The sequence below is a fragment of the Dendronephthya gigantea genome, unplaced genomic scaffold (genome assembly GCF_004324835.1).
Source record: "Dendronephthya gigantea isolate DGI-Jeju-01 unplaced genomic scaffold, DenGig_1.0 000048F, whole genome shotgun sequence".
NCBI classification, from domain to species: domain Eukaryota; kingdom Metazoa; phylum Cnidaria; class Anthozoa; order Malacalcyonacea; family Nephtheidae; genus Dendronephthya; species Dendronephthya gigantea.
The window spans coordinates 1,120,691-1,148,428 of NW_021163058.1; the positions used below are offsets into that span (position 1 = coordinate 1,120,691).

The 27,738-nt window shown below is 37.4% G+C and overlaps 1 protein-coding gene across 1 annotated transcript; it reads left to right on the forward strand.

The window, feature by feature from the left end:
- The first annotated feature begins 725 nt into the window (after positions 1-725).
- LOC114528129 (collagen alpha-5(IV) chain-like) lies at positions 726-27,390 on the forward strand. The gene is made up of 44 exons (XM_028549726.1): positions 726-857; positions 962-1,019; positions 7,445-7,576; positions 8,245-8,319; positions 8,411-8,455; positions 8,700-8,789; positions 9,081-9,125; positions 9,331-9,393; positions 9,639-9,722; positions 9,853-9,897; positions 10,400-10,435; positions 10,909-10,944; positions 11,077-11,103; positions 11,468-11,521; positions 11,741-11,770; positions 11,911-11,961; positions 12,069-12,107; positions 12,477-12,527; positions 13,027-13,089; positions 13,537-13,581; positions 13,917-13,970; positions 14,437-14,499; positions 14,712-14,898; positions 15,383-15,559; positions 16,231-16,550; positions 16,778-16,984; positions 17,056-17,212; positions 17,453-17,473; positions 17,599-17,667; positions 17,856-18,038; positions 18,392-18,541; positions 19,223-19,548; positions 20,050-20,287; positions 20,950-21,147; positions 21,459-21,656; positions 22,164-22,280; positions 22,883-23,050; positions 23,282-23,449; positions 23,722-23,967; positions 24,328-24,555; positions 24,847-25,020; positions 25,111-25,392; positions 25,560-25,876; positions 26,422-27,390. Exons 2-44 carry the CDS (start codon positions 963-965, stop codon positions 26,797-26,799), a joined length of 5,694 nt encoding a protein of 1,897 aa, XP_028405527.1. The 5' UTR covers positions 726-857; position 962; the 3' UTR covers positions 26,800-27,390.
- The last annotated feature ends 348 nt before the right edge of the window (positions 27,391-27,738 follow it).

Here is a 27,738-nt window from a genome sequence, read left to right on the forward strand (position 1 = left end):
ACTGTTACGAATTCGACGAACCTTAGGGCTTGGAAACTGCAATCACCTTCTTATGTATGTTAGAATAACACCCTAATGATCTTATGTGTATATGTGGCTTGCTTTGAAAATCAGGTAGGTGGATCCATGGCTGCATTCCCCGCTTATTGAAAGAAATATGGAAAAGGAGGAATTAAATTATCCGGACTATGCCAGCCGTATGGGCCGTAGGAACACCAGATTTGTTGTGTAAACACAATAAAACACTTCTCAATTGCATCTTCTCTAAGGTTATGTTTGATTGACTCAATAGGCAATATGCTCAGAGATTTATTTAGGCTTCCCGACATTGTCAATTGGCAATGAATGTATGCGTGGAATAAAAATAACGCAGATGGAATTACAATGATATTTCTCAATTAAATTACGGGAAGCAAATGTAATTCCTGAATAAGGCGTATACTGTCTCGATTGCCTAAGCTGCCAAAACTCCATTAAAACCTGGCAGGATTTATGTTAGACGAGCGTTAAACCCAGAAAATGATGCGGATTTATACCTACTGGTCTATGTATGGTATACACCCAGCAGCCGGATATTGAGTTATCCACCCCTATTGAGGAACGTCAGAAATTTTTTTAGGTGTCAACGACGTCTTGATGTCTTGACCCTGCAGTATGTCAGAGTAGCCATCAATCATCTTACAACGCGGTATATGCAATATTAGGTTACTTGACAGACAAGCTTGGCACCGTCAACAGAGACTGCTTTACTGACGGTAACAAAATCGAGCTTCAGGATTGCTATTTACATCACCTTGAGCCATCCAGAGTTTCTGAAGTTTGAAATCTTGAACACTCTGCAGAGTGAAGGAAATAAGGTTGGTATATTACGCTAACGATATAACTAGTGTGCTTAGCGATTCGCGCTATTTGAACTGTATTCTATATAGTATAATAATGATGTTCTTTATGCTTTCTTTAGGATGACAGGGGTGCGAGCATTCTTTCTCGTTTTCTTTGTCTGCGCAATGACAGCGAAGGTACTTCATTTTATTGGGTTTATTACGTGAAAATAAGCGTACGAGTTCAAGAACAACTAGGCTAAACATTGCTATTACAATAATGTTAGTAATTATACAACACATTTTGCGTCAAATAGCAAGTGTCAATAATACTGATTTTAAAAGCGTAAATTGCGCGAATGATTTTCTATTGATTGTCGCGCACATGCGAATGATGAAACTATATTACGAGAATTTTGCGCTAGTGTTCTGTATCAAATCACGACGTACCAAAGGTTTGAAAGGCAGCTGAATGTGTAATCAATGGTGCGTAATTCTACTGCTGCACATTTTAATGCATTTGAAAGAAAAAATTGAATTGTAGGCTAATTCTATGCCAATATTATTTGGTTGTTCTAACGCCACCCAAACACCGAAATTAATTTAAACTTTGTCTGCTCAATACATTAATGATAGTCGCAAACAGCAAAGGCTTGTGGCTTTGAAATATGCTGCGAGATAACAATTTCTTTTAGCAGGGGGGGAGGTGAATTATTCTCAGGGCGAAACTACATATTTTTAAATCCTTAATCTGGGAAGCATAATGACCTTATATAGGTCGTACCAAGCTTTTAAGTGAAGGAAATCTGGCTCTAGAATTTGAATTCTTCAGTGTATGGATTTCTAAGTTGTTTTTCAACAAAACAAATTATACGTCTATACATACATATGATGTAAGAGTGAACCTTGGGAGATTGCCACATTTTTGCACTACTCAACATGTATTCAATGTCGTACTTTCTCGATAAAGAATGTGCATATGATAATAGATAACCAGGGAGCAGCGTGGCAGCGTCCTCAAAAAGCATCAAATGTGGTATAACGACTGCCTAAAGTAGACAAAAACACTTCTTGATGTTTCGACCTGAGGGCCTTCGTCAGGAGAGTTAGTATGAAAATTTTCATACTAACTCTCCTGACGAAGGCCCTCAGGTCGAAACATCGAGAAGTGTTTATTGTCTATTTTAGGCAGTTGTTATACCACATTTGATAATAATAGATAAATAGATATGTTTTACTTTGCTAATCTGTTGCTATATTATATGAATCAATTTCGCTTTCTTTCTTTCTTTCTTTCTTTCTGAAACCAAAATATCTTATTTATATTCTAATCGGGAGCTATATGAAAAATGCTTGGTTACCACCCTGCATTTGTCTTATTATTTAGTAATCAATTGTGTTTCGTTCCATGGTCAGCAATCTGATTTGCTCGACTTTTCAAAATCCTATTGTACTAACAAACGTCATGTTTCTAGCATAGCCTTCTTTGAAAGGCTTGCTATTAGAAAGTAATTTGTTGTGCGTGCTTATTTTTGAAGCAGGCAGGGTCATTTTAAACTGAAAGATAAACGCAGTTGAAGCTTCGGTCGGTTCATGTCAAATGTACACAGAGTTGAGTCCGTCGGATTGGAGCATCGTATTTCTATTCCTTAAACTTCCGTTTTAGATGCCAAGGTGGTTCAGTATTAAATATGTATGGACAAAAAACTACTGGTAAAAACTACTAAAAAATCTACAAAATGATTCCATTTTGAATATGAGCGTACAAAAAATACTTTTCTTTTTTAATTGTTGCCAACTTATTGTTTAGATTAGCACGTCACCACAAGCATGCATCGTGTTTTTGTCCCTTTTCTTTCTATACAGACTTGGGGGTTAATGGAACAAGACGCTTGCCCTGAAACACGATACATGCAGACATACCCTTATAATTAGCTTAAGCGGAGTTAATTGAGTAAATAATTACTACAACTGACATGAATGTATGTGAACTTGGTTCTTCTGTTTTAAATTTTTAATACTCAATACTTAATTAAGTATTATTGAAACGCATTGATCTATCAGAGATTGATTGTAATGTTTTCCAACGAGAACCTATATTATTGACAATAAAAATATTATTACAGAATGATAAAGATATATCAATTGAATAGTACAAATTATATAAAATTTGTGAAGTAGTTTTTTAGTGCATGCATGTAATTAGTGCATAAAATATCATTTAAAACTAGTGACAAAATGCTTTATGTCCATTCAGTATTGGCACCAGACGCTGTATAGTTTTTTGTTCCGATCGTGAAAATATTTCCAACTTCTTTGAGAATCTGGAGTCAAGTTTGAAAACTTTGAATCCACGATAACGCCACAGTTTCGAGATGTAAAATTTAGAAGAGATACAAAAATATGACGGGAATGTGGTAGCCGTGTTTTTGTGTAAACAGATAAACATATCTGGATGGTGCAATAGGGCGCGGCTCTGTATGAGACCCAAAAGAAGGATCATCAGTAATCTTTATAGTCACATTTTTTTGTGTCACAAATTCGTATAAGGACGTGTTGTGGTACGTGACTACGTGTGCAAAAAATGCTCCACTCTAGCTCGTCTTTAATATTATATTTCAGATTGCCATATCAGGCGGAATAGATCAGATCTCTTGTGTCATAAAAATATTTAAACAAAACTAGTTTTGTTGTATGTATAGTGTCATAAGTCATATCTTAGCTCTATGTAAGTAAAATTGTAAGATCTCTTACACGCCATGATGTAAGTGTCCTGAGTCAGTTGAGTTACATGGCTGTTACAAATCAAATTTGCAACATATGCAGAAATATGGGGGAACATAGGCGTAGGAAGAGACATCAAATTGGTACGCTGAAAAAAGTAATCTGTTCTCCTTTTTTACGTACACCTTTCATCATCACCTTTCATCTCTCAATGATATTTTTTATGATTCCATAATTTTAATTGTTCAATGCCACGAAAAAAGCGATAACACAATGATTAAATTTAGAGCAAATACAATTGCAGGATGAGGAAAATGAATTATAAGGGAGTGCATTGGCAGATCTAATTACTGTAAGAGACAAAATTCTAAAATTTTTGGAAGTATTTCGCGAAAAATTATATCATCGCAATACGCTCGGATCGTTGTACATAAGTGATTATATTGAATTTTCCTACTTTAACCATCCTATCTCTCAATGATTAGAATGAACTTTACTTATTGACGGAGTGATTTTCTAGCGAGACTTGATCTGCCTTCACCACGCCTGTGTACATTTTTTTCGCGCGAAAATTGTCGCATCTTAATTGCTGAAATATTTTGGTCATAAAATAAGGCCTCTAAAAGGCGAGTCGCGATTTCGATGACACACGTGCAGGGCCGTAGCTGGAAGCTTAATTCGGGGGAGGGAGGGGGTACATTCATATATTCGTGTGAGATTCGTCTTATGCCCGACTGATTTCCTTTTTACGCTATTGTCCCTATGATCCTATGATATTGTAACCTGCACACCTGACGTGCATGTCTCTGTTTTATACTCTAAAATAAAATAAACTTTAAATTTTTTTAAAATAAACATCAATGCCAGGCATAATGTGCCTAAAAGAGCCATAACAATCTTGACATCTTCAGAGCGACTGACAAACATGATATCCATGTATATCAATAACATGTAAATAAACTACAACTATTTACAAGATATTATATTGCAAGCAGAATTTTATTTTTGCCAAGTGATAAATTTTGTTTTAACAAATATGATTCTGCAATAGTAGCAATCAAAGAGAAAATCGCGATAATTTGGCGTGCAAACAACAACATGGTAAATCCGATACAAGCAAGGACCTCTCATTCCGTCATCCGATATGAGACTTGGAACTGAAGTTTGAAGCAAGGTCAAAATTGAGGCCGTATATGTTGCCATATGCCCAGGTTGTACAAATACAAATTTCGAAACAACGTATTACCGAGATAATCTAGACTAAATATGTAATCAACACAATATAATCGCCATGTCCATGAGTGTATCCCTTTTCGTTCACACAGCATCTTTCATTCAGGGACCGCGGGTAAAAGGGGGGCTGGTGGCCCCCGCCCCCACTTTTTTAGTCATTTTCCTGACAGACATATTAAGATCTGAGATTAAGCAATCTTCAAGGATTTTGCGTTTGCCTTTTAAAATGGGAAGCGTCTGCATCGCCAGCTACGTTTTAGAAATAAATTGAAGACGTGCATGAAATAAATCATCGGGTCTTATGAAAATTTTAAGTGGCATTTTTTTTTAATTTTTTTATTTTTTAATTAACATAAGCAGGTGATAAGGTAGATAACAGCATAATTATTATCAGCGTCGCTGGGTGATTGATAATATATAATCATCCAATAAGGAAAATACTGAGATCAAAAAAATTCGAAAAATTGATAAAAGTCTGTCAACTCCTAAACGTTGCTGTTGCATGAAATGCCTTTACAAGCCATGTATTAATAATCCCGCAAGCAAGCATTTTGGCATCCTAAAAATTTGCGCTGCTACCATTTGGTAGCTCTTTTTTGGTTCCTGCAGGATTTTAGAGTTTGTAACGTGTATTAAAGCGTGACCAAGACCTGGTAGACATCATAGACATAGTTTGCAGCTTCATTTGTAAGCAATTTATCACATTTTGCCTTATCTTAAACGCGTCTATCAGTCAATACCTGCTCTTGATCTCTGTGAATCGAGAAAAAATACGTCATTTAATCTATAAGCTTCAAAATAACATCAAGGTATGTCAGACATGGGAGGGGCGCTGGTTTCAGAAGAATTATGACCATCGATCGATTGTCAAATAAATCTTACTGTACCAGTTTAAGTTGCTGATTTTCAGTTCTAGAACTGATATCGTCCATTATACTTGCTAAGCGTTGAAGGAGAACCTAATGTAACCATAATTAAATGATATTAATAATGTAAAATTAGTTTAATATAGACACTGATCCAATGTACGTATTGGTTATAATAACATATCTTTGAAATATAGTGGGAATATATTAGTAAATTCACTATAAGATCATTCATTAATATCAAGTGTTCAGCTGTCAGTTGATATGGTGGAAAAGTTACCGTTGAGGGAAGTGCCTCCTTATATCTACGCCTGCGCGATAAAATGCATAGATATGTAAAATTCCTGAGGTTTATCTTTCCTTGATGCCATGATTACTATCAGTTTATGCCCAGGCAGTCTGGCAATTGTGAAGAAAAAAAAGGAAATGAGCAACATTAACTAAAGTCGTCTTCTGAAACAACCTTCATGTTTTAACCGCTACTAAAACAAGAGTTGCATGGAGATTAATTTAGCAACAAATATAGGATTTAGATGAACTGAACTATTCAGTCAAATGAGTCAATGTTCATTAACCTTTTCTTGCAGTGGAAATGAAAGACTATTTAAAAAGCATTAAAAATACATTATTCATTCATTGCTTCGATAAGATAACTCATTGAATGAAACTATTTGATAACTTCTTTTTTATCTTCGATATTTCGAGCCGGAACCTTATCGCTGGACATTTCCCAATAAAGTAATATAATGATATGATATATGGTTTTATAAATATATAAATATATAGATTTTGTGAATTAGGCTCCCTTTCTCGTTCTTTTCCTTCTCCTCTTATAGAACTTGAACCTTTTAATCAGGCAGGTAACCTCAGGGTCGTAACTAGTGCGTTCGTTATGGGTACTCTTAAAACCATGTGCCTCAGTAGAAAAAGAAATCCGTCGGATATATATGCATAAATATGCAACTCCCCCCCTCTCCCCCACACTTTCCCCAATTTTTGTGATAGTTACTACCCTTCTCCGGTTTCTCGCCATACCATAACAAAGTTCGTTAAACTTCAAACTTAAGCCCTCCATTATCTCGAAAAAAATTCACTCGATGTCGCACACAGTGGCAATCCTTATACGTCATGATCAAGTGACCCAACACGCGATGATGAATTGGCTCGTTCATTCAATCTAAGCGTCGTTGCTCCAGTATATAAGGTCGTATAAAAATGCATAGATGGTGCAAAGCTTATCCCGCTTTAACAAGGTGTATAAAGCCGTATTTACATAACCTTGACATTTACATTATAAACGGACTTTGGCAGAGCCTTACTTTAGTCAGGAAATAAAAAAAGGGCAACCTCGGATTTTCCAACTAATCCACTTTGTTTTCAGAACACAATAGGAAATAAATATGTCAAATTTTGAATAATTTGGTGCACGAGCGTACATTTCCAACCAGGGGGAATAATTGCCATAACAAGTTAATGTACAAAAACAAATTTGCATTATTATACAAATTTGCATATGTTATTATTAGTTTTTGTTCATCAGGCAAAATTATTTCCATTCAAAGACGTTTCTCTACCTTTTCAGTCATATCAAATGGCATTAACAAGAATTTCTACTCTTATTTCTATTCTCTGTTTTTATGCTGAAAATTTCTTTCTTTACCAGCCGTGATTTACAACAGCAGTTATGTTTTAAGTATTCTGCCTTATTCAAGTGTTGCCTGATGACAAATCAAGCTTGCCGCAAACGACTCCAGTGGTTTTCTGTGGTTTGATAAAATTTCTTTTGTCATTTTTACAAAGGGTCAAGAAGAAGGTTCAGCTATTACACCGAACCCCAGATTTTTTTCGACAATACCACCAGCACCGACAAATGAGCCTCTCCCAACTGTACCACCACATACAGGTTTAACAACACAAGCGCCAAAGCCTAAGGTAATGTTAAATAATCAGTAATTTCATTTTTTCAAATGTTCTCTTTGAGAATTTTCGATGAAAAAATTGGAAGTTTGAAAACTATCATGACTGTAAGGGGTGTTTACATGAACCGGTTACCCAAGTCGGGACTCGACAAAGCTTGAGATGATTTTGAGGCAGTAAATTTAAAGGCATTCAAATTGAGCGTCTCGCTTTACATTTTAAGCATCCGTGAGTTTGGCATAATAATAAGACATTCAAATTTTAACAAAAGCTTGATTTTAACTGAAGGCGGTACTTTTTTATACACCCGGTATAGTCCACAAGAGAACACCTAAATAACATCGAATGAATCAACTCTTCGGCTGTTACAGACTTGGATTTACATGCGTTTGCCTTTGAAGGTCAAATTCTTCTGTCGATCAGCACGTTGCACTTCAGTTGTATTTGACAAACTTCCATGCTTGCTAAACACAAAGGCAACTGGAATTGTGCCTATCAACAATAGATTACGTGTCTTTGAGAGTCGTTCAATACAGTTAATTCATTTGAAAGCTGATTAAGAAAGAGGAAATCAAAGAGCAAATCAAATGCATGGCAGATTGCCTGAAGTAACAACTGAGGCAAAACAGGTTTTTGATTAAAAATCAAGCCATCCATAAGAAAAGTCACATTGTGTTTTTTAGAGTACGGGATGTGAATATGGCAATTGTCAACCAAAAGGGGAATGTGACTGCCTCAAAGGCCAAAAAGGAACACGGGCAAGTATTTTTGTTGTTGTTAACTATGACTATCTCACTGTCATCACTTGTTGTCGCGACTGAAGCAGTTGATTTTATTCTCCTTTCACAGGGGCGTATCGGTCGCACAGGTGAACAAGGGATTGCTGGGGAACAGGTCAGAAAACGACAATAGCTTTGCAATATTTTTAAAAATATTGATTGTTGGGTACCCGAGTGCTGTTCGCTACCTTTATAAGCAGTCTGCGTACAGTATATATTTGGTTTTATCCAATGAGTCGAATTTCCAAGACAAATTATAAAATCATATCTGATCCGGATTCCTTTTGGTTAACAGTCGCTCGTGAACGTTATATTCTCATTTATTCTAAATTACAATTTTAAATTTTTTTTCAACTCAGGGACCCAAAGGCGTGGCAGGCATACAAGGGCATAAAGGTTTGAAAGGTGACGCTGGAAATCCAGGTCCAAGAGGACCCGATGGTGATCGGGTAAGATATCCTCAGAGTTCAATAAATAAACGTACTCAGCCATAGACGTCATGCAGTGGTTGGTTGTATGTAAAATATTATATCATGCTGTATTATACTGTAAACCCAATGTAAATATTTCGAAGGCCACATGCAGATTCCTTCTTTGGCTGCAATGTGTTTTTACCCTCGTGAAATAAAGTTATTCATTGACTGGTTCATTTATAATGTGCTATTGGACAAGAAAGGAGCAACTGTGATAATTTTGTACTAGTCAAAATGTTTCTGATGTTTCATCTTACATTTACGCAGGGAATAGAAGGCATGGTCGGTTTCGATGGATACGATGGCTTACCGGTAAGTTATTGTCTCATGTTTGAAGTTGTCGGCCGTTTCTGTGAAATTCATGCTATACATTTATGTTTAATGTTTAGTATTTAAATCTGAGGACTAATTTTATTAGACATGCATAGCGCTAATTTATGGAGAAAACTTGATATGCTCCAAATGATGATGCGTTTTTTAAGAGATTTTGAAATGTATTATATACTGGTTATTTCAGGGTTCACATGGTCACCGTGGTCAAAAAGGATTCCCTGGGATCCCTGGTTGTAAAGGTGAACCAGTAAGTCATTATGATTTTGATCATTATTATTTACTTAATTTACCAATATACCATATCTTGAACAAAGGAACTTATCGTTTATATCACAGCTATTAGAAAACTGTTAAGGTCAGAGTTCTTACACTTTACGTTTATGGTCTTTTCCACATGCTAAAGTGTTAATTTTGTGAAATTGCGTAATCAACCAACTTACAATTTGAGTTTAAGTTCAATAAAGAAAGTTTGAACAAACAATTCATATTTAGGGTGAGTCTGGTTCACTTATTGGTGCAAATGGTTTAGATGGTCCACCTGGGCCCGATGGTGATCCGGGTCCAAAAGGTTTTCCGGTAAGTAATAATTCATAGCCTGAACATATTTGTAGCTTCGACTCTCGAGTGTGACTATTTGAGTATCGTAGTCTCGTAGCAACTGGTTTTTTTTCTTAAAGAAGGAAGAATAACGAATTTTATCTTCTAGGGTGAACCCGTATCTGGTCCAACACCGGAAGAAAAAGGCGAAAGGGTTAAGTATATTTTGTTCATTTGTTTTAGCTTTTCTTCGTGATAATCCCCATCGCTATATTTGATAAAGAAAAATTCTGTTACACGGAGTAAATGTTAACGGCATAAAAACCGGTGTTTTGTGTTTACAACAATTTAATAAATTTGAAATACAACCAGGCAATGTTTTCATTTTTGCTAACTAGACCTAGATTTTTTGAAATTAAGAGCCTTCTGAATGATGCCTGAAACAAAAGGTCACGATAGTAATGGGAAACTGAGTGCTTGATAATAATAATTATTAATTTCAAAATTCTGAAAAGAACCAAAATAAGTTTAATTGTGCTCTAGTTGTATAAAGAAGAAAAAACATTTTGTCGTCCTTTATGTCGACTCAACGTCATGGGATCCATTTTGTCTCTTTGACTTCATTTTGATCTTCCAGTGTGAAAAATTTATATTTAGTAAAGCAGTTAAAATAACAATTAATGTTTTCGTCAACATGTGTTACGTATAAATTTTAGGGAGAACCAGGTGATAGAGGTTTCAGAGGAATGGAGGTTCGTTCACAACACAGCTGCTACAATATACTCTTAACGTCTAAACTATATATAAAATCCTTATAACATTTAAGTATTTACCTGCACCAGATTAATTTTCCTAAACAACGCATGCAGTAAAGAAATACTAAGTATTATTGCCATTTTATGGAAAGCTAGGACCTGTCGTAGAAAAAATTAAAAAGAACGTGCAAAACAGAACACCGAACACATCCAGATAATCGGAGATAGAAAGAGAATGGCAGTCGTATAATTTAAAATGCATGATATTTTAAATCATGAAATGGTATTTTGTCATTACAAATTTCATGTCTTAATTGCAATTTATTTATATTTAATATTATAAAGTTATAATCCACCTGTCTTAATTTTTTTATTAATGCTCTTTGCATTTCTGCGGGATTGTTAGCAAGCAGAATCATGCGTCATTAGTGTCGTCAAAAATGAACACAAAAGTGACCCTTTTTTTCTAGGGACCAAGAGGAAGGGCCGGTCCAGACGGTGAAGTGGTAGGTTATACTGAATATTACATTTCAGCTGCATGTTGCATTACATCAGACGCCGTTATACACACACCCAGGTGTAGCATTAGTGAGTGTATTAGAAGTATTGTTATTAAAAAACCTGTCTTTATCTCGTAGGGTGACAAGGGTATCGTTGGAAAACAGGTAAAATATAGCTACACATAACAAACGCTTTTGCACTGAGCATGCATATTGGAAAAAAATAAAGCGGTAGCAGCGATGCGACTTATTCTGGGCTGGGAAAATCTAAGTCTAACAAGAGATATTTTACTTCCCTTGGAGTTCTGCAGACATTGCATGCAGTATATAAAGGTCTAACATGGCATTGAGGTAATTGTGTCTGCATTTCCGAATTCACCAAGTTTAAACCACGTAAAAGAACGCATCACGTTGCAAGTAACTTTGAATATTTATCGAAACCCATTTGTACAATCCATTCGCCTTTGAGATAATCGATTTTTGATAATATTTAATGTAGGCTAATATTCATCATTATTCTTATTGCTAGGGTCTTGAAGGCGAGCAAGGTGATAAAGGTTCCCCAGGCGACTCACCCCAAGTGGTAAAAATAATGAACTATTTTCTGTTTTTTATTGAATAGATCGTTTATTGTACAGCAAACCGTGTTTCATAAAATGTACAAAAGCACCCACCCGTGTCTCATGTGCTCGTTGTGTTTCAAGGAGTCACTGTTTTAGTTTTATATATGCAAATGTATACTTCTTTTCTGGTTTGAATCTATTCAAGGAAAATATGTCACGGTCATTATTTTGTTTTGTAGTTAGATAAAGAGCTTCCGAAAGGAGAGCGAGTAAGTTTTAAAGAAAATAGTTTAAAATCAGTATAAAACTAAAGAAAGTAAAAAAAGACCATGCACCAAAGACCATAAATTTTCTCGCTTTACATTTTGCCAGACAATTGTATATTAAAGTGCATAATTTTAATTCACAGGGGGATGAAGGTCCAAAAGGACCTCCAGGAAAACCTAAAATACTTAGCCAAGTACGTCATTATTTATACCTTAAACAAAGAAGGTTGTTATGCATAATACAGTCTCATGTACTGGGCATGGATTTTCGATTGTTCAAAAATTGTATTTTTGTTTTTAGGAAGAAGCAGAAAAACATACTGCAATCCGTGGTGATAAGGTGATTTCATGCACTAAAGGCCATGTTACACGGTGCAATTTTTCTTGCAACTTGCAATGCAATTCTACTTTGAAGAGATGTAAATTAGTGAAGAGGCTTTAAAATGTAAGTGTAAGAAACGCCATAGAGTGTAATGAAGAAAGAAGATTGGTAGTTGCCAAATTTACATATCTCAAAAGAAGAATTGCATTGCTAGTTGCAGGAAAAATTGCACCGTGTAACAGGGCCTTAACTGAATATATGTATTATAGATAGGCTTGCTATGCATGTATCTGCCTATACCGGACCGCTGTTCTATAGAGCTATGGCATCATGTAAAATTGAGTCTCATGCAGTAATCTGATTATGTTGAAACCCATTATAATTTAGGGTGAGCCTGGCGAGAAAGGTCCAAGAGGATCTTCAGAACGAGGTGATAAGGTAAATAAGATTATTCTTATTTCATAACAAAATTAATCATATATTTTGAAAGTAATTTTTCACAAAGAACAAACAAACCTGAGTTCTTAATTACGCGGCGGGCGTATATATAATGTGGCTTTTAACAGTCATGGAAATCGGAGAAGAAAAAAAAATGACTCATCATTGTGAATAGACTAATATCTCATTTCTGATATAAGCTCATGCAGACTGAAGAATGTTTTTTGTTAAATTAAATCAATCAACATGGCATCCATGTCGAATTGCATTAAAAGAAATTAATTTTGTGTTGAGGACTGGATTTCTAAACAACTAATTTCGCTAATGAAAAAGGAAACTGAAGCCTCTGACTCGTAAAAATTTCGGCCCAGGAGGCAAGGTCAAGATAATGGAATATATATGTTTTACATAGTGTTAAATACAGTATACATGATTTATTACTACATACATGTTTCATTGCACATGGTAGTTTCTTGACTTTCTGTTCATCTTTGCATAGGGTGTACGAGGTTTCCAGGGAGGCAAAGGTGAAGTCGGAGATCAGGGTCCAATAGGAGATGCGGTAAATCTATGTTTACTACTTTCACACACTAGGAAACACGACAAGGATGCTGTAAACGGAAAATTTACGCAGAAACACAGCACAGAAAGGCAATGCAAGACAAATTGGCATACAATTTTCTATTGTCTCTGCTTGCCTGTTATTCAAAACATCACTGTACTCAACGCAAAACAAATTAGAATTTACGTAACACAACAACACAACTAAGTTTTTAAGCAAAGGTTTCATTAAATCTATTAAAGGCAATGTTATGTTGTAGTATGTATAGCCTAGCACAGCCTATACGCTCTCGACTTATACCTTTATCGTATACAAGTCAACCAAACTCTTTGACATTTTAAACCTAAAATGACCTTATCACGACATTTACGATACATATGAAAACTAGGCTCAGACCCACACAATTACACTGCCATTCAATAAACTTTATGTCTTTTGCTGATACAGGGAGGAGATGGCAGGAAAGGAAACATTGGTCAGCCGGGTGACCAGGTTTGTTAATTTAAAAATATCAAATTTGTTAAATCATCATCGGGCGTATAATCCAAGCCTTTCCTGTAATCTGATTGGCTGTAGGATGCAGCGGGCGGAATTCTATTATATATATATCTGACCACGGTCCGGAATCATATATCTATGAATCTTGAGCGAAAGTTTTTTGTCCTGTTTTTATAAAATATAAATTTAATACAGCATCCAGTGTTCTGTCGTCAGTTTTATGCACATTTAGCAGGAAAGTGAAAAGTAATGATTAAAGTAATGTGATTTTGATATGTTATTGTTTATCTATATTTTCCGCCTTCTTTAAAGTTTTGCATTATTTTAAGGGTGGAAATGGCATGGTCGGTGAATATGGTGATGTTGGACCAAAGGGATTCAGGGTGCGTTATATTGATATAACTTCATATATCCAGTCGTTTAATTTAGTGCCGCTCGCTTTTTATGCCTAATTTCTTTCTTTCTCAAGCTATAGATATGTAAATATTTTTCTTTATTACCCTACTTTCCTTTTGGTTTAGTCACCTTTACAACTATTGCTGAAGGGTTTTTTTAGTGCTTGATGATTACATGATCTGCTGTTGCCATGTTATTTCAATACCTAATATTAGTCAGTATTCAGTACTCAGTATTAGCACTTTTAGCACTCTAAGTTTACTTTGTCTGTACAGTAACTTGCCTTTCGAATTCTTTTCGTTCCAATTTTTATTAGGTTTTTTTCATACCATATAAAGTAAACAAACACAAATAGCATATTATACAATAAGGTCCTAAAAAAAGTGAACCATTTTGTGCATATTCTGTCAGAATGAGTTTCTTTTATTCACTGTAAAACTTTGTATTCCACAGGGACCTCCTGGACAGAGTGGAGCGGTAGGAAGACGTGGGGATGAAGGACCAGAATCAACAATTGTAAGAGTTGAAGAGTTGCCGTAATATTTCAACAAAATTCTCATTCTTAGAGTTATAAAAGCAAGATAACGCAATTCACTAGTGGATGACGGTATATTTTACAACAGACCAAATGATAAAAATGTCGTTCGACGACAGGGGATGAATATCGTCCGTTTACCAACCCAAATTTATAGATATCAAAGGTATGACATAAGTATATTCTATTTAAGAACTTTCCTGGAACAAAAGGCTCCGTTGGTGAAAAAGGCTCTGTTGGGCCTCCAGGCTATCCTGGAGAACAGGGTGATCCGGGACCTCAAGGAGATCCAGGGGTACCTGGCAAACCAATGACGGGATTCAAGGGTGCAACTGGAGATCGCGGTTTACAGGGAGCCCCAGGCGAAACAGGAAATTCAGGTGAATGTCACAACACTGTTCTCAAAAATTGACCGGTTAGCACGTAAATATGAAAAATATGCAATGTCAATTACGAGGCACAAAATGTATTTATAATAACAGGTCTTTGGTCTTTCTCCTACCAACTTAGTTCCGTGAGTAGAAAGTTTTCCTAAACCGTATAAACCGTTTTTTTCATCGCTGCGCGTAAATACAACTTTTTTTTTCAAATTATCAAAAAAAGGTATTGGTTTCTTTCCAATCCCATGTAAAAGTCGCGAAATGGCGACTCCTGTATTTTCTTTTGCGATGTTATATAAGAATATAACTGCGTTAGAAAAATTGCGACAGTTATCAGCAATACTTTTTAATTCACTAGAGAACGAATATAAATTTCAGACAGTAATCGAATAAAATTCATCCTTTTAATGCGCGAGTGACAATAAAAAAGTTGACGTACTTTGTCTGTTAACTCAGTTTAACTCAAAGTAATAATGTTCTCTAGGTCTAATTGGTATGGACGGTCCTAAAGGAAAGCCTGGTCGTGATGGTGATCCAGGAAAAAAAGGAACAATGGGTGATAATGGTGAAGATATTCCCGGACGTAATGGCATGGATGGAAAAAAAGGAGCCACCGGTTACAAAGGACCTGTTGGTGACCCCGGTGCTGTTGGTTCAATAGGTATGATTTAATTTTTAAATATTGAAAGTATATGTATGATGCATATCATGTGTACAAGAGTGTCGTTTACCTCTCCGGGAATTGGAAAATAGGTAATCGGTAAATGTGGGATCGGGAAATAGGGAATCGGAAAATCGGGGATGGGGAAATAGGGAATCGGGAGAAAGAGGGAATTGGGAAATAAGGAGGAATCGGGAAATATGGAATTGGGGAACTGGGGAATCAGGAAATAGGGAATCGGGAAGTAGGGAATCGAGAAATAGGGAAATGGGAATTGGGAAATAGGGAATGGGGGAAATAGGGAATTGGGAAATGGGGAAATGGGGAAATAGGGAATTGGGGAATTTGGAAATAGGGAGTTGGAAAATGGAGGGTTGGGAAATGGGGAATCGGGAAATAGGAAATGGGGGATCGGGTTAATATGACTAAGGAACTCGCATCTCGTGTCGCTCTTATCCAGAAATGTAATAAATGATACAAATTTCAATAATAACTTGCATTCCAGGGTATTTATCATATGAGACCATCCATCCTAAAACATTGGATATATCATTTTAAAATCGCGATTTTTTCATTTTATTTTAATTCTCCATTTCAAAGATTTTCATTCAGCATTGTCGGCTCCAAAACAATTTTTTGAAAATACCCTAACCATCTTTACCGCCCAATAGGTGCTCCTGGCGATCCAAAGGGCGTTGACTGTAGTGACCCTACTAATGAGTGTCCTAAAGGGGAAAGGGGACCACCAGGACGGCCTGGTGTTTCAGGTGATACAGGTGAAGATGGTGCTCAAGGTTCCCCTGGACCCAAAGGTTACAAAGGAGGTAACTGTCCCGAATGTCCACCTGGTCCGAAAGGTTCACCTGGTGAAGAGGGGCCCCAGGGTAGACCTGGAGACCGTGGAGAACGAGGGAAAACCGGAGATGTTGGTGAAGCAGGCGTTCCTGGTCAGCCCGGTGAAGATGGACCTATTGGAGATATTGGAACAAAGGTAACGATGTTTTCCATCTTTTTGTGTATCTTTGTGATTAAAATGAATCAAAGCTATCGCCAGTAACGAGTACCAACGGGAAAACTTGAGTATTCTTTATGTATTAAGATCTTTTTCGCACTTTCGCATTGTGTCAAAAACAGTAAATGGAAATACAATCCAGGTGGTCAAAAGTTTGCTACGTTTGCTGTTTCTAATCAAAAAGTATTCCCTATTTTATTTCACAGGGATATCAAGGATATGCAGGTTCGAGAGGTGACAAGGGACAAAAAGGAGAACCAGCACCCAAAGATGTCGCCGTTCCTCAAGGACTTCCTGGTGACACTGGTGAAGATGGAGAAGAAGGCTCAAAAGGTTTTAAAGGCTTCAATGGACAAAAGGGTGTGCGAGGTGTTCAAGGGTATGCCGGAACCCGAGGTGATACAGGGAATACCGTAAGTGCATTGTTGAATTTGACCAATCTCATGAAATCCTATAAAAATCTTTGCGCACACCATGTTTTCAGGGTGATGGTGGTGTTCCTGGAGTTAATGGGGAGAAAGGAGCCCCAGGCGAAGAGGGGGAAAAGGGTGAAAAGGGAGTATCGGAACGAGGTGATAAAGGCGAAGTTGGAGAGCCGGGTGAACAAGGTCCTGTGGGTCCTAAAGGACCTCCAGCCCCAGGTTGATATTTTTAATACATTATAATAATTTATTTTAAATAGTTTTAGGTCAGCTGGACAGAAGTTATTATAGTTTTTCAAAAACTGCAAGTGTCCTGAATGAGACGCAAAGGTCAACACGGAAATCTATTTGAGTTTACTGTATCATTTTTGTGTTATTACTTAAAATGGTGAACCTAAATAACACACTACCGTACAACTATAGCATGCTTCTAATTTGTTTATTTTCATTTTGTTTCAGGGCAAGGGACAGGAAAGAACGGTAAGAATGGTAATAATTATCAATTAGAGTACTGTCTGCCAGAACAATACTTCGATGTTTTAATCTAAAATGTAAGTAACTTCTGGTCGACTAGTGACCTGATAAATGCTTTTTTTTCCTAACAGCAACGAAACCTAAGGGAATTCCAGGACCAAAGGGGATCCCCGGAAAAGATGGAATAAACGGAAAAGATGGTAAGCGGTCGTTGTAGATATTCATAGTGCATGGATATTTTACTTTAATCTCTTTTTAGCCTTTTTTCCAACATGAAAAGTTTAAGGCTTAAACAGCTTTGATATTGACCTAACATAATCTCCTCTGCTCAGTATTCGCCTTATATTTGCCTTCGTATATTTTATCCAGTATTATCGACTATTTTCAGGTGCGAAAGGAGACAAAGGTGATACGGGAGACCGGGGGGCAAAAGGTGCACGGGGGATAAAAGGAAACGGAGAACGGGGTGATAAAGGTATGGCTGGAGAAGCTGGAATGGGTGGATTGCCTGGCCGGAATGTTCAGGGTGACATGGGGGACACTGGTGAAAGAGGAAGGGACGGTGAAAAAGGTAATATTCGGCAGTATATACAATTTTGTATATGGCTTAGCACGCTTCAGTCAACTTAAAAAGTGTATGCAAAGAAAACCTTCGGTTTACCAGTGACGTAACCAGGCTAACAATCTAGTCCTGCTGTACTAATGTTTTGGTGTTCATTCACCGTGAAAACAATGAGTTTACAACAACGTAAAATTTGCGTGGCAGGACTAAATCGACCTTCACAAATGTTACACACGTGAATGTTCCATTTGAATCGTCGGAAATAGTAAATTGTAAGAAATAATACGAAAAACGACGAAGAAAAAACACATGTTAAACTCTTTACTTTTTGATATTTTTAAACTTTGAACCTTGAATTTTAGGTGTTAAAGGTGACATTGGTGAGCCAGGTTCTGATTCGAATGAAGAAGGGACTGGTAATCTTGGGGCGCAAGGTGATCCTGGAGATCCAGGAGAGGCTCCAGCTGGTGAAGCTGGTCCACGTGGACAAAAAGGTGTACGAGGAAGAAATGGTAAGTCCGTTGAGGCTACTAACAATAAATATCTCCTATAGGCTAGCATCATACGAGAATGAAAGTTGATTGAAATTATGTCGGCTTTATGAGGAGAGGCCGGGAGAGACGAGGAATAGCTTGGATGGAAACGATGGCTAATATGTAGATTAAGAAACATCCAGCACAATTGTGCTAAAGCCTGCTCTAGGAGGGATTTTTTTAGTTAGTGAGTTGTTGTAGATAGTTTTAAAAGCCATATCCTGTGATAAGATTGACTACACCTAAGCGCTCCTTACACGTTGTTTGTCGGGCTGCGATGTTTATATGCTTGGCCTTTGTACGAATGCTTAAGAATAAGGGCATAGACAGCTCACAACAGAAAATGTTCTTGCGTCTTAAGGCATGTAGGCCACAAACTTGAACAAGGCACTTGAATAGGCCACCAACCCTTTCACGGAGAATTCAAGCCAGGAACAGTTGAAGTGTGTATAATTCCACTCGAAATTAAGACCCTTTAAACTTGCCTTTAAACCTCTAGCATTTACCTACATCGAGTGAAGCGCCAAAAATCATAATCGATTTACCTTTCACGGAGAGTTTAATGTTCGCAGTTTTAGGACAACTTTTACTGGTATAATATAATCTTTAGAGATTATTCTTCGAAATAACATAAATAACATAAATTGTCTTATTTACTAGCGTGTGGGGGTGTACTGGATGTCAGTTTTATCGTTGATTCATCCGGTAGTGTGGCTGATCACTTTGGAACCATTCAAGAATTCGTGAAGAAATTTATTGATGGGTTTGACATTTCCAAAGAAAAAACTCATGCGTCTTTGATGACATTTTCAAATGAAGCAAAAGTACAGTTTTTCCTCACGGAGGAATTTGATCCTGAAATTTTAATGTGGTTTGTGGACCGAGCGAAGCATGATGGAGGTCAAACGTACATTGATCGAGCTTTGAAAAAAGCAAATGACGAAGTTTTTAATCATGCCAACGGATGGAGGAAAAATGTCACTTCCGTATGTATACTTTAGATATAAGTTGCTTGTTATTATCTTGAGTTCTTAGGGAGCGAATTTAAGATCTATAAATCCTTTTAAAGACGTAACAGTGGGCATCAGGGGCCGGTTTCGCTAACCTAGTTTTTTAAAGCAAATCTTTACATAAATTTTTTTAATCTCTTGTTGAACATCTATTTCTATAAATATTTTCTGGACTGATAAAAGTCATTTTTGCAAAAGTTTTGAAACAAACAGCGATGCAGAACCACAAGCATAAATCAAAACAACGGATTAAAATTTAACCCATGGACAGGGTTATAGGGTTAGCGCTAATCTAGCTGGCGAACAGATTAACTTTGAAAATGACGTAATGGATTGAAAGACAGTTCTTAGGGATTTTGACGTGAGTGCAGTTGGTCTATAGCAGATAAATCCACTATTAGAAAGTTGATAGTTTAGGCTTCATGATATATGCAAGGTGTTAAGGAGTATATATTTTAAATTTTTCGTCATTCCTAGATAATTATAATTCTGACGGACGGTAATCAAACAACATCCGGTACCTTCACTCCCCTGGGTCAGGCATCAGCTCCTTTAAAGAACAAAGGAATTCGCATAGTAACAGTGGGTGTTGGTGACATTGATGCAAAGCAAATGGAGATTCTTTCCCCTGATTCACGTGACCGCTTCAACCCCAAGAGGTTTGATGATTTGATACCATTGGTTGAAACCATGTTCTCAAGCGGATTATGTACAGGTAAACATGGATTTGTAATTTTCGCCAACCACAACCACATATAAGACTAGGTTTGGTGTAACTACTGCTTTGTAGAAAACAAATCAAAATTCCCCAAGGGGCTTAAGGAGATGTTAAAGCCTGGTTAACACTGTTTGTACTGAAACTGTCATTAACTTCGTTCTCTCCCAATTGCCAACTGCCAACTACACCAATAATTGCTGACAATCAATTCCCTATTACGAGTTTCGACTAGTGTGAACCAGGCATAAGTGAAACCAATTGCACGTGAAATTGTGTTTCCGATGATCAATGCTATTGGCTCGGGCCAAGTTTTCTCGACAGGTTTTAATAAATTTTTAACAATGGAAATTCCTACTACTACATGATTAAGTGTATAATGCTACTCTGGTTGATCGATTAAAATATAAAAAAGGTATAAAACAGTCTAGACATGACTGACAGTAATTTCGCTGTAGCCAAGGAACATGGTTGCCAAAAAGTTGCAATGTCGGTGGGTTTCTGATGGGTGCAGAACAACATTGTTTAGCCGGGAATAAGAATTGAAAATACTTGACTAGCTGTATGAATCAAGAATACTCAAACATTTCGTGAATGAATGGAACCTTTAATACTACATGCTTTAGAAAGCTGATTCAGTTAAACTACTAATGTTTTCCTAGGTATTAATGGCGACAGAGGGCCACCCGGACCCGATGGTAATCCTGGTGCAGATGGTGTACCTGGAGAAGATGGGGCTCCCGGAGATCCTGGTGACAGCGGAATTCCAGGAGTTCGTGGAGAAGATGGTATAGATGGAGAAGATGGGATAAAAGGACCGACTGGTGATCAGGGCCCTCCAGGAGACCCTGGACCTAAACGTACGTCGTTAATTTACTTTTGTACAGTCTAGCTTAAATACCACAAATAATCGGTAGCCAAATATTTCAGTACACACGCAAAGATCTTAGAATTACGCAAGCAGAACCGTTGCTTAACTTGCTTTAAAGAAAATGGTTTTACACTAATAATTAATATTGAACACCTCGAAGTAAAATTGTACACATGCGTGACGCAGACAGGCTCAGTATTGCCCACAAAACACAGCTTAGATTTTAAACTCACCAAAGTGAAATCGACACTTTCGTGACCACTATCGTATTCTTTATTGACAAAATCAATATACTTTTAGCTGATGAAGAAGGACCAAAAGGCATGAAGGGTGATCCTGGTGATTCACCTCCAGGTCCCCCGGGTGATGCTGGTCCAAAGGGTGAACCTGGCGAGCCTGGCATGACAGGTGATCCAGGACCAGTGGGACCTCCAGGGGAGAAGGGGGATCGTGGTGAAGATGGACTTATAGGACCGACTGGGCCACAAGGGAGTGAAGGTTCCTCAATTATTTTTTATTGTTTCATATTTCAAACACGTTCGCAAAGCCCTTGTCAAACGTCCGATAATAAGTGTGGCGAGTGTTTGGCCGTATTCTTAGTCAAATGAGAACGAGAGTTGTACGAAAGTCGATTTGAAATTTTCCTGGTTGAATTTTTTCCACTCGTGTATAATTATCTCTTAAACGGACCGCAAAAGCTCTCGTTACTCTCATAAAGAAGTTAACGGCTTCATGATAGGAAGAGGTCAACCGTAAATGAGAGCTGAATCAACTGAACTCTCTTTAAATATCTCCCAAAATATGTTTTTTGTACTAATGGTTATTGAAACGTGCATGCCATTTTTACTATGTTTTATTTAGTTGATGATTGCGTCCCTTTTTCGACTTGACATTCACTGGAATCTATGCCATCCCCTTAAAAAGAGGAAAAAGAAAAGCTGCGCTTAATAACTTTGAACTAATAATTTTCATGTTATTAAAACTTCTTACAATCTTTGAATTTAGGTATGGTTGGACCTGAGGGCAATGCTGGTCCTGACGGAAATCCTGGACCCCAGGGAGATAAAGGACCTGTCGGACCTCCTGGTGAAACTGGAGAAATGGGAACAGTTGGACCTATAGGTATATAAACACTTATGAATGCAATTTGCAAAGCACAAGCAACTGTGTTGGACTGGTGTGCAATCATAAACCAAAGAACACGTCGTTAACAACATGCAGGCAATTCTGTCGAATGTGATTCGTACTGATGTTTTTATACAATCTTGATTAGAACCTACGTCGACATCAATAAATAATGAAAACATTACATTAGAGTTGTACATCGGTTCTCAGATATTAATGTGTGGATTGGCGAAATGGTTTGCTATGGCGTTTGAATAATATAAAGAAGATATGAAAACACATACTGTTAAAACAATAACATTTACATGATTGTTTAATACCGTTACAACTCTTATTTAGGCAGTATCGATCCTTATATTATGTACTCTATATGTGAGAACAATCCTCGCAACAAAAAAACTGACTAATATTTAATTTGGTTGCTACAAAAAATTGTTCAATCCTATCCATGTTATATAAATAGAATTATCTGAATACTATTATTCGTTTAATAATTCAATGTTATATGACTACTTTTAATAGCTTCTTTTGATTTAGTTTTTATTGTATTTAGGAAAATAATAATATCAGTTTAAGAATTCTGCTAATTTTCTACGCAGGGCCTAACGGCGAACGTGGTGAAGAAGGATTTGGTGAACCTGGGGTACCTGGTGACATTGGGGAAACAGGCATGAAAGGAGAACCTGGAGTTAAGGGAATTCCTGGAGAAATTGGTTTGAAAGGATTCCGAGGCCCAACTGGGGACGCTGGAGTTAAAGGAACCAAAGGTAAATTATTGTTGAACCATTATACGGTGTGAATAGATCATAATATAGATCATAATTGATCCATGATTAGTGATTACAAAATAAATGGTTGATGTACTTTCCACCAGTATACAAACACGTACTTTTTCTGACAGTACTGCGTATTAACCTCACTACCTTGTTAACAAATAAAAGAGTTCCTGCTAATGTGAACTGCTTTTACGAATATTTTTCATATCTTCGTGTTATCAGGATCACCTGGTGTACCCGGGCCCACAGGAGATCCCTCTGTAGCGACAAGTCCTTCTCCAAAAGGCGATAAGGGTGAACGAGGAGAGCCAGGAATACCAGGTGATAAAGGGTCGATAGGAGATCCTGGTGTGGATACTTCTGGTCAATCAGGGGACGAAGGAGACAAGGGTACATGCAATTTATATTCATTTTTGGTCAACATTATTAACACGCTTTTTTTCTAAAATGCTATTAAATGTAATTTATTATCAATTATTATTATCAATCAGTAATTATTTGTTATTAAAAAATATTTGCGTCATTTCTTTTGTTCTTTTTTTCAATGGACTTTACTTTTCGAACATAGTTTTCATATTTAGATTTCGTTAAACACAAGAATCCATTCCACCTTCCTTCCAACAAGTTCTCTATAAAGCAGGAATATTATCTTTTAAATTCAGGTGAACAAGGCGACCAAGGCCCGCCTGGCGATACAGGAATACCAGGGTCAGATGGGGAAGCTGGTGATGAAGGAATTGTCGGACCACAAGGACCGCTTGGCGAAGCTGGTGCGCCTGGCTTACCAGGAGAACCAGGTGGCGGTCTGCCGAGTGGAGGAGATCAAGGTGATCTAGGAGAGCCCGGTGATCCTGGAAAGAAAGGAGCGCGCGGACCACCTGGATTACCTGGAAATCCTGGTCCTCCAGGTAAAACGTTTTTACAGAGGATATTTCAAACGCCTTTTAAATCTATTTTCTTTACCTTTGCCTTCAAATTTCCATCATCAACAGCTTCAACTTGATATTTGTTATGCCTCACTCACACTTGTCTTCTCCCGATCGAATTGTCTGAGGTCATTGGCGAACGAAGTGCTTAGGGTTAGAGTCCGAAAATATTACAAACGAACCCCGTGTCTTGAGAAGTAAGGGCGGCCCACGAGTAAACGTTTTGGCAACATCCCCAAAGTATACAGCAGTTTATCATATTAAATAGCTTTCAGTGGTCTTCATCGTAAATACGCGACTAAACGAAAAACCAGCTAAAATATCGTCTCCTACAACTATTAGGTATCATTGGCAAAGAAGGACCACAGAATTTTGTGGTAGGTAAGAAAGGTGACGATGGTGAAGCGGCACCCGATGGTGAACCTGGTAGTGATGGTAACCCAGGACCCCCAGGTCCCCCTGGAAGTGTTGGTCCAAGAGGTGACGATGGACCGCAGGGTGAAACAGGGGATCCTGGAGAGTTCGGAACGCAAGGAGAGAACGGACTACAAGGAGATGATGGTGTTGAAGGTACATTGATTTATATTTTAATAATAATCTTTATGATATACTTTGATAAACATTTGTACATAAAATTGTGGTATAAATTATTATAAATAACGATGTAAGCTTAATTAGATAAAACGTTTCAGGAATTAATCCTAAATGCTAGACAATCACTTATAAGGCATTTCAATCTAAAATTCGTAACACCAACATTTACCACTCACGTCGTATGCAGTATTAAGAAGCTGTAAAGCGTCCAACCAACGAGCTCGTTTCGTAAAGTTTCCTCTAGTTTTATACAAATCTTTCTAATAGGTCCTAAAGGATATAGGGGTACGGATGGTGAAGTTGGAGAACCAGGCGATCGAGGTAGTGATGGTGAAAGGGGTGAATCGATAGACATTGTAGGTCCTCCGGGCCCAAAGGGAAAGTCAGGTGAACGTGGAATTAAAGGAAACAATGGTGCAAATGGAGATGCTGGTAGAAAAGGTAAAATAAAGAGGTTTGATCTATAAGATAGATACCTTTTTTATTTAGATAGATTTTGGCTTATTTTGGCTTGTTTGATTATAATTGCAGGCTCTGATGGTGCAGCTGGTCAAAAGGGAGAAAGTGGGATACCAGGATCTCCGGGCGTACCTGGATCTCAAGGACGTCGTGGTCCATCAGGTGAACGAGGTGATAAAGGTCAAAAAGGTCAAGAAGGTGAACGTGGCGTGGAAGGCATACCTGGTGAACCTGGTTTCTCAGCTAGCGCTTCTGGATTTTATGTTACTAGACATAGCCAAGGTCGGGCTGCGCCACCCTGTCCAGCTGGTTATAAGAAAATGTGGGATGGTTTCAGTTTGTTGTATGTTCAAGGTACGGTTATAATAAATTTGCCACCTTTAGAAATTTCCAGCCTATTAAACCAAGTGTAAAAATTCATTTAAAAGTCGGGTATGTTATAAATGTAACAACGACATCAGAATGTGAATATACAAACAAATGATAGTGTAAATCTCAGTTTTTTGCGTCTAATGTTTAAGGTAATGATAAATCTCATGGTCAAGATCTGGGTCAAGCTGGTTCATGTCTACGTCAGTTCTCTACGATGCCTTATTTATTCTGTAATATACACAAACGTTGCAACCTCGCGTCCAGAAATGACTACAGTTACTGGTTGTCAGCGTCAGATAGCATACCCATGATGCCTGTCGATAACGATGCTGTCGATCCACATATCAGTCGTTGTTCTGTGTGTGAAACACCTGGACCCGTCATAGCTGTGCATAGTCAGGATCAGACATTACCATCATGCCCTGCAGGATGGCAGGGAGTGTGGTATGGATACAGTTTTATTATGGTGAGAAAATAACAAGATATCATTATATTAGTAAACACCAAGGATAAGAGAGACATTGTCCTACCTTTGTTTTTTAGTCTAAAGCTTCGCAAAAGTCGATAAATTATGAGCGTCAAGTGACTAAAAACGCTCATCTTCCACCACGTCCATGAATGCAAGTGTATCTAACCAACATTTTAGTTGTTTAAGGAGTTTTGTATTGACGTATCTAGCTGTAACTAATTACGCACATGGACAATATACTTGGTTACAGTTAGATATGTTGGAAAGAAAACTCCCAACCAAAAAAATTTGCCGGTTACACTTCGGTACCAGTATCCGGCTACGTGGAAACGGGGCCTTAGTTTCTCAATGCGCGACACAATACGAAATAGTGATGAATAATCTTTACTTATTCATTTTTGTTTACCAAATCACAATTTTAAGGTAGCAATTTTGTACAAGATTTAACTCGGGCATGACTCACGCAGTTCCTAGTCCATATAGTACAATCGTACTCGCCAGAATTTATCGTGTATTACTTAAATATATGTACTCTACTACAGCATACCGGTGCTGGGGGAAGTGGCAGTGGTCAGAGTTTGTCATCAGCAGGCTCCTGTCTTGAGGTATTCCGCCCCAATCCATTCATTGAATGTCACGGTCGTGGGACGTGCCATTACTTTGCTAATAAATACAGTTTTTGGATGGCAACTGTAAAAGAAGAAGATATGTTTAAGTCACAGACTCCTGAAGTATTAGCAAAAGACAAAGGACAAGATTTAAGATCTCGGGTTAGTCGATGTCGTGTTTGCGTTCGACCCCCCAAGACGAACCGTCAGCAACCCCACCCAGCTTTTTGGCATGATGTCACCGATCCTAAGACAAATACAGGCGATGCTGCAAATGCTAAGCCGTTATTGAGACAAGCTGGACTCCAATAAGACACTTCAACTAGACAAAGTGAATTGAAACGCGAAACCAAACCCTGCGTACAGTTTTAAACGATTGTTGAAGGAAATCCATTCAACTCTACCTTACTCTCTGTTCTGATAGCTGGCTATTAATAGATAAACATATAAGAAATGTTTCTTTTCACAATAAATTGTTATGAATATATTGCAAATACTTTGAAATAATACTTTTTTCATTAAAAGTTAGTTATAGTTAGTTTGAAAATCTTGTTCATTTTTATTAAATATGGCAATAGATGGGAATGTTTCTCGAAATTTAAAGCACTCTTATATGTGCTTTAACGTTTTAATGCAGTAAACAAAAGAGAAATATCTATTAAAAATGTTGGGTAGACATATAACAATATATTTTCGAATGTTGCGGCATGTTAGGCCTAAAATTATTGATGTTCATATAAATTTAGATGATTAAGTATCTTGTGTAATGTAGTAGCTTCGGTATTAATCGATAAAATCTATTATTTTATGTATCACATATATATGTATCTTATAAATTGAAAAGAAAAGAATGTGATTTGATGATTTCAAATTTGTAATCAGTTTTATCAATAAATAGTAAATAATGAAGCGAACATCAAGAGTGAAATATCTACTAATTTAGAAATTGGACATTAAACCCTATCATTAAACCCATATTCTAACTTTATTTGGGGCATGTATACTTTGTCGTGTAAAATTTTAGCGGAAAATTTCCTCGCTAACTGCGATGGAGAGAGGGAGGCAGAGGAATCCGCGAGCAGATATAGCCCTGTACCGTCGCTACAGGATCCATAGGAACCTCTGTTAGGCAAAGTCAAAGAAGTGTACTTTTTCCACCTAGGATGCTTCATACCCTCGTGAACGGGCGTGTTCGTTGTGACCTGAATGTGTTGTTGTGTGCCTCGTGCACCTCATGTTTGCAAAGATCGT

Coding starts and splice junctions, on each gene's coding strand:
- LOC114528129 (XM_028549726.1), top strand. CDS start 963: ATGACAGGGGTGCGAGCATTCTTTCTCGTTTTCTTTGTCTGCGCAATG. Junction 8,320..8,410: donor AAGGCCAAAAAGGAACACGG/GCAAGTATTTTT, acceptor CTCCTTTCACAG/GGGCGTATCGGTCGCACAGG. Junction 14,899..15,382: donor AGGCGAAACAGGAAATTCAG/GTGAATGTCACA, acceptor AATGTTCTCTAG/GTCTAATTGGTATGGACGGT.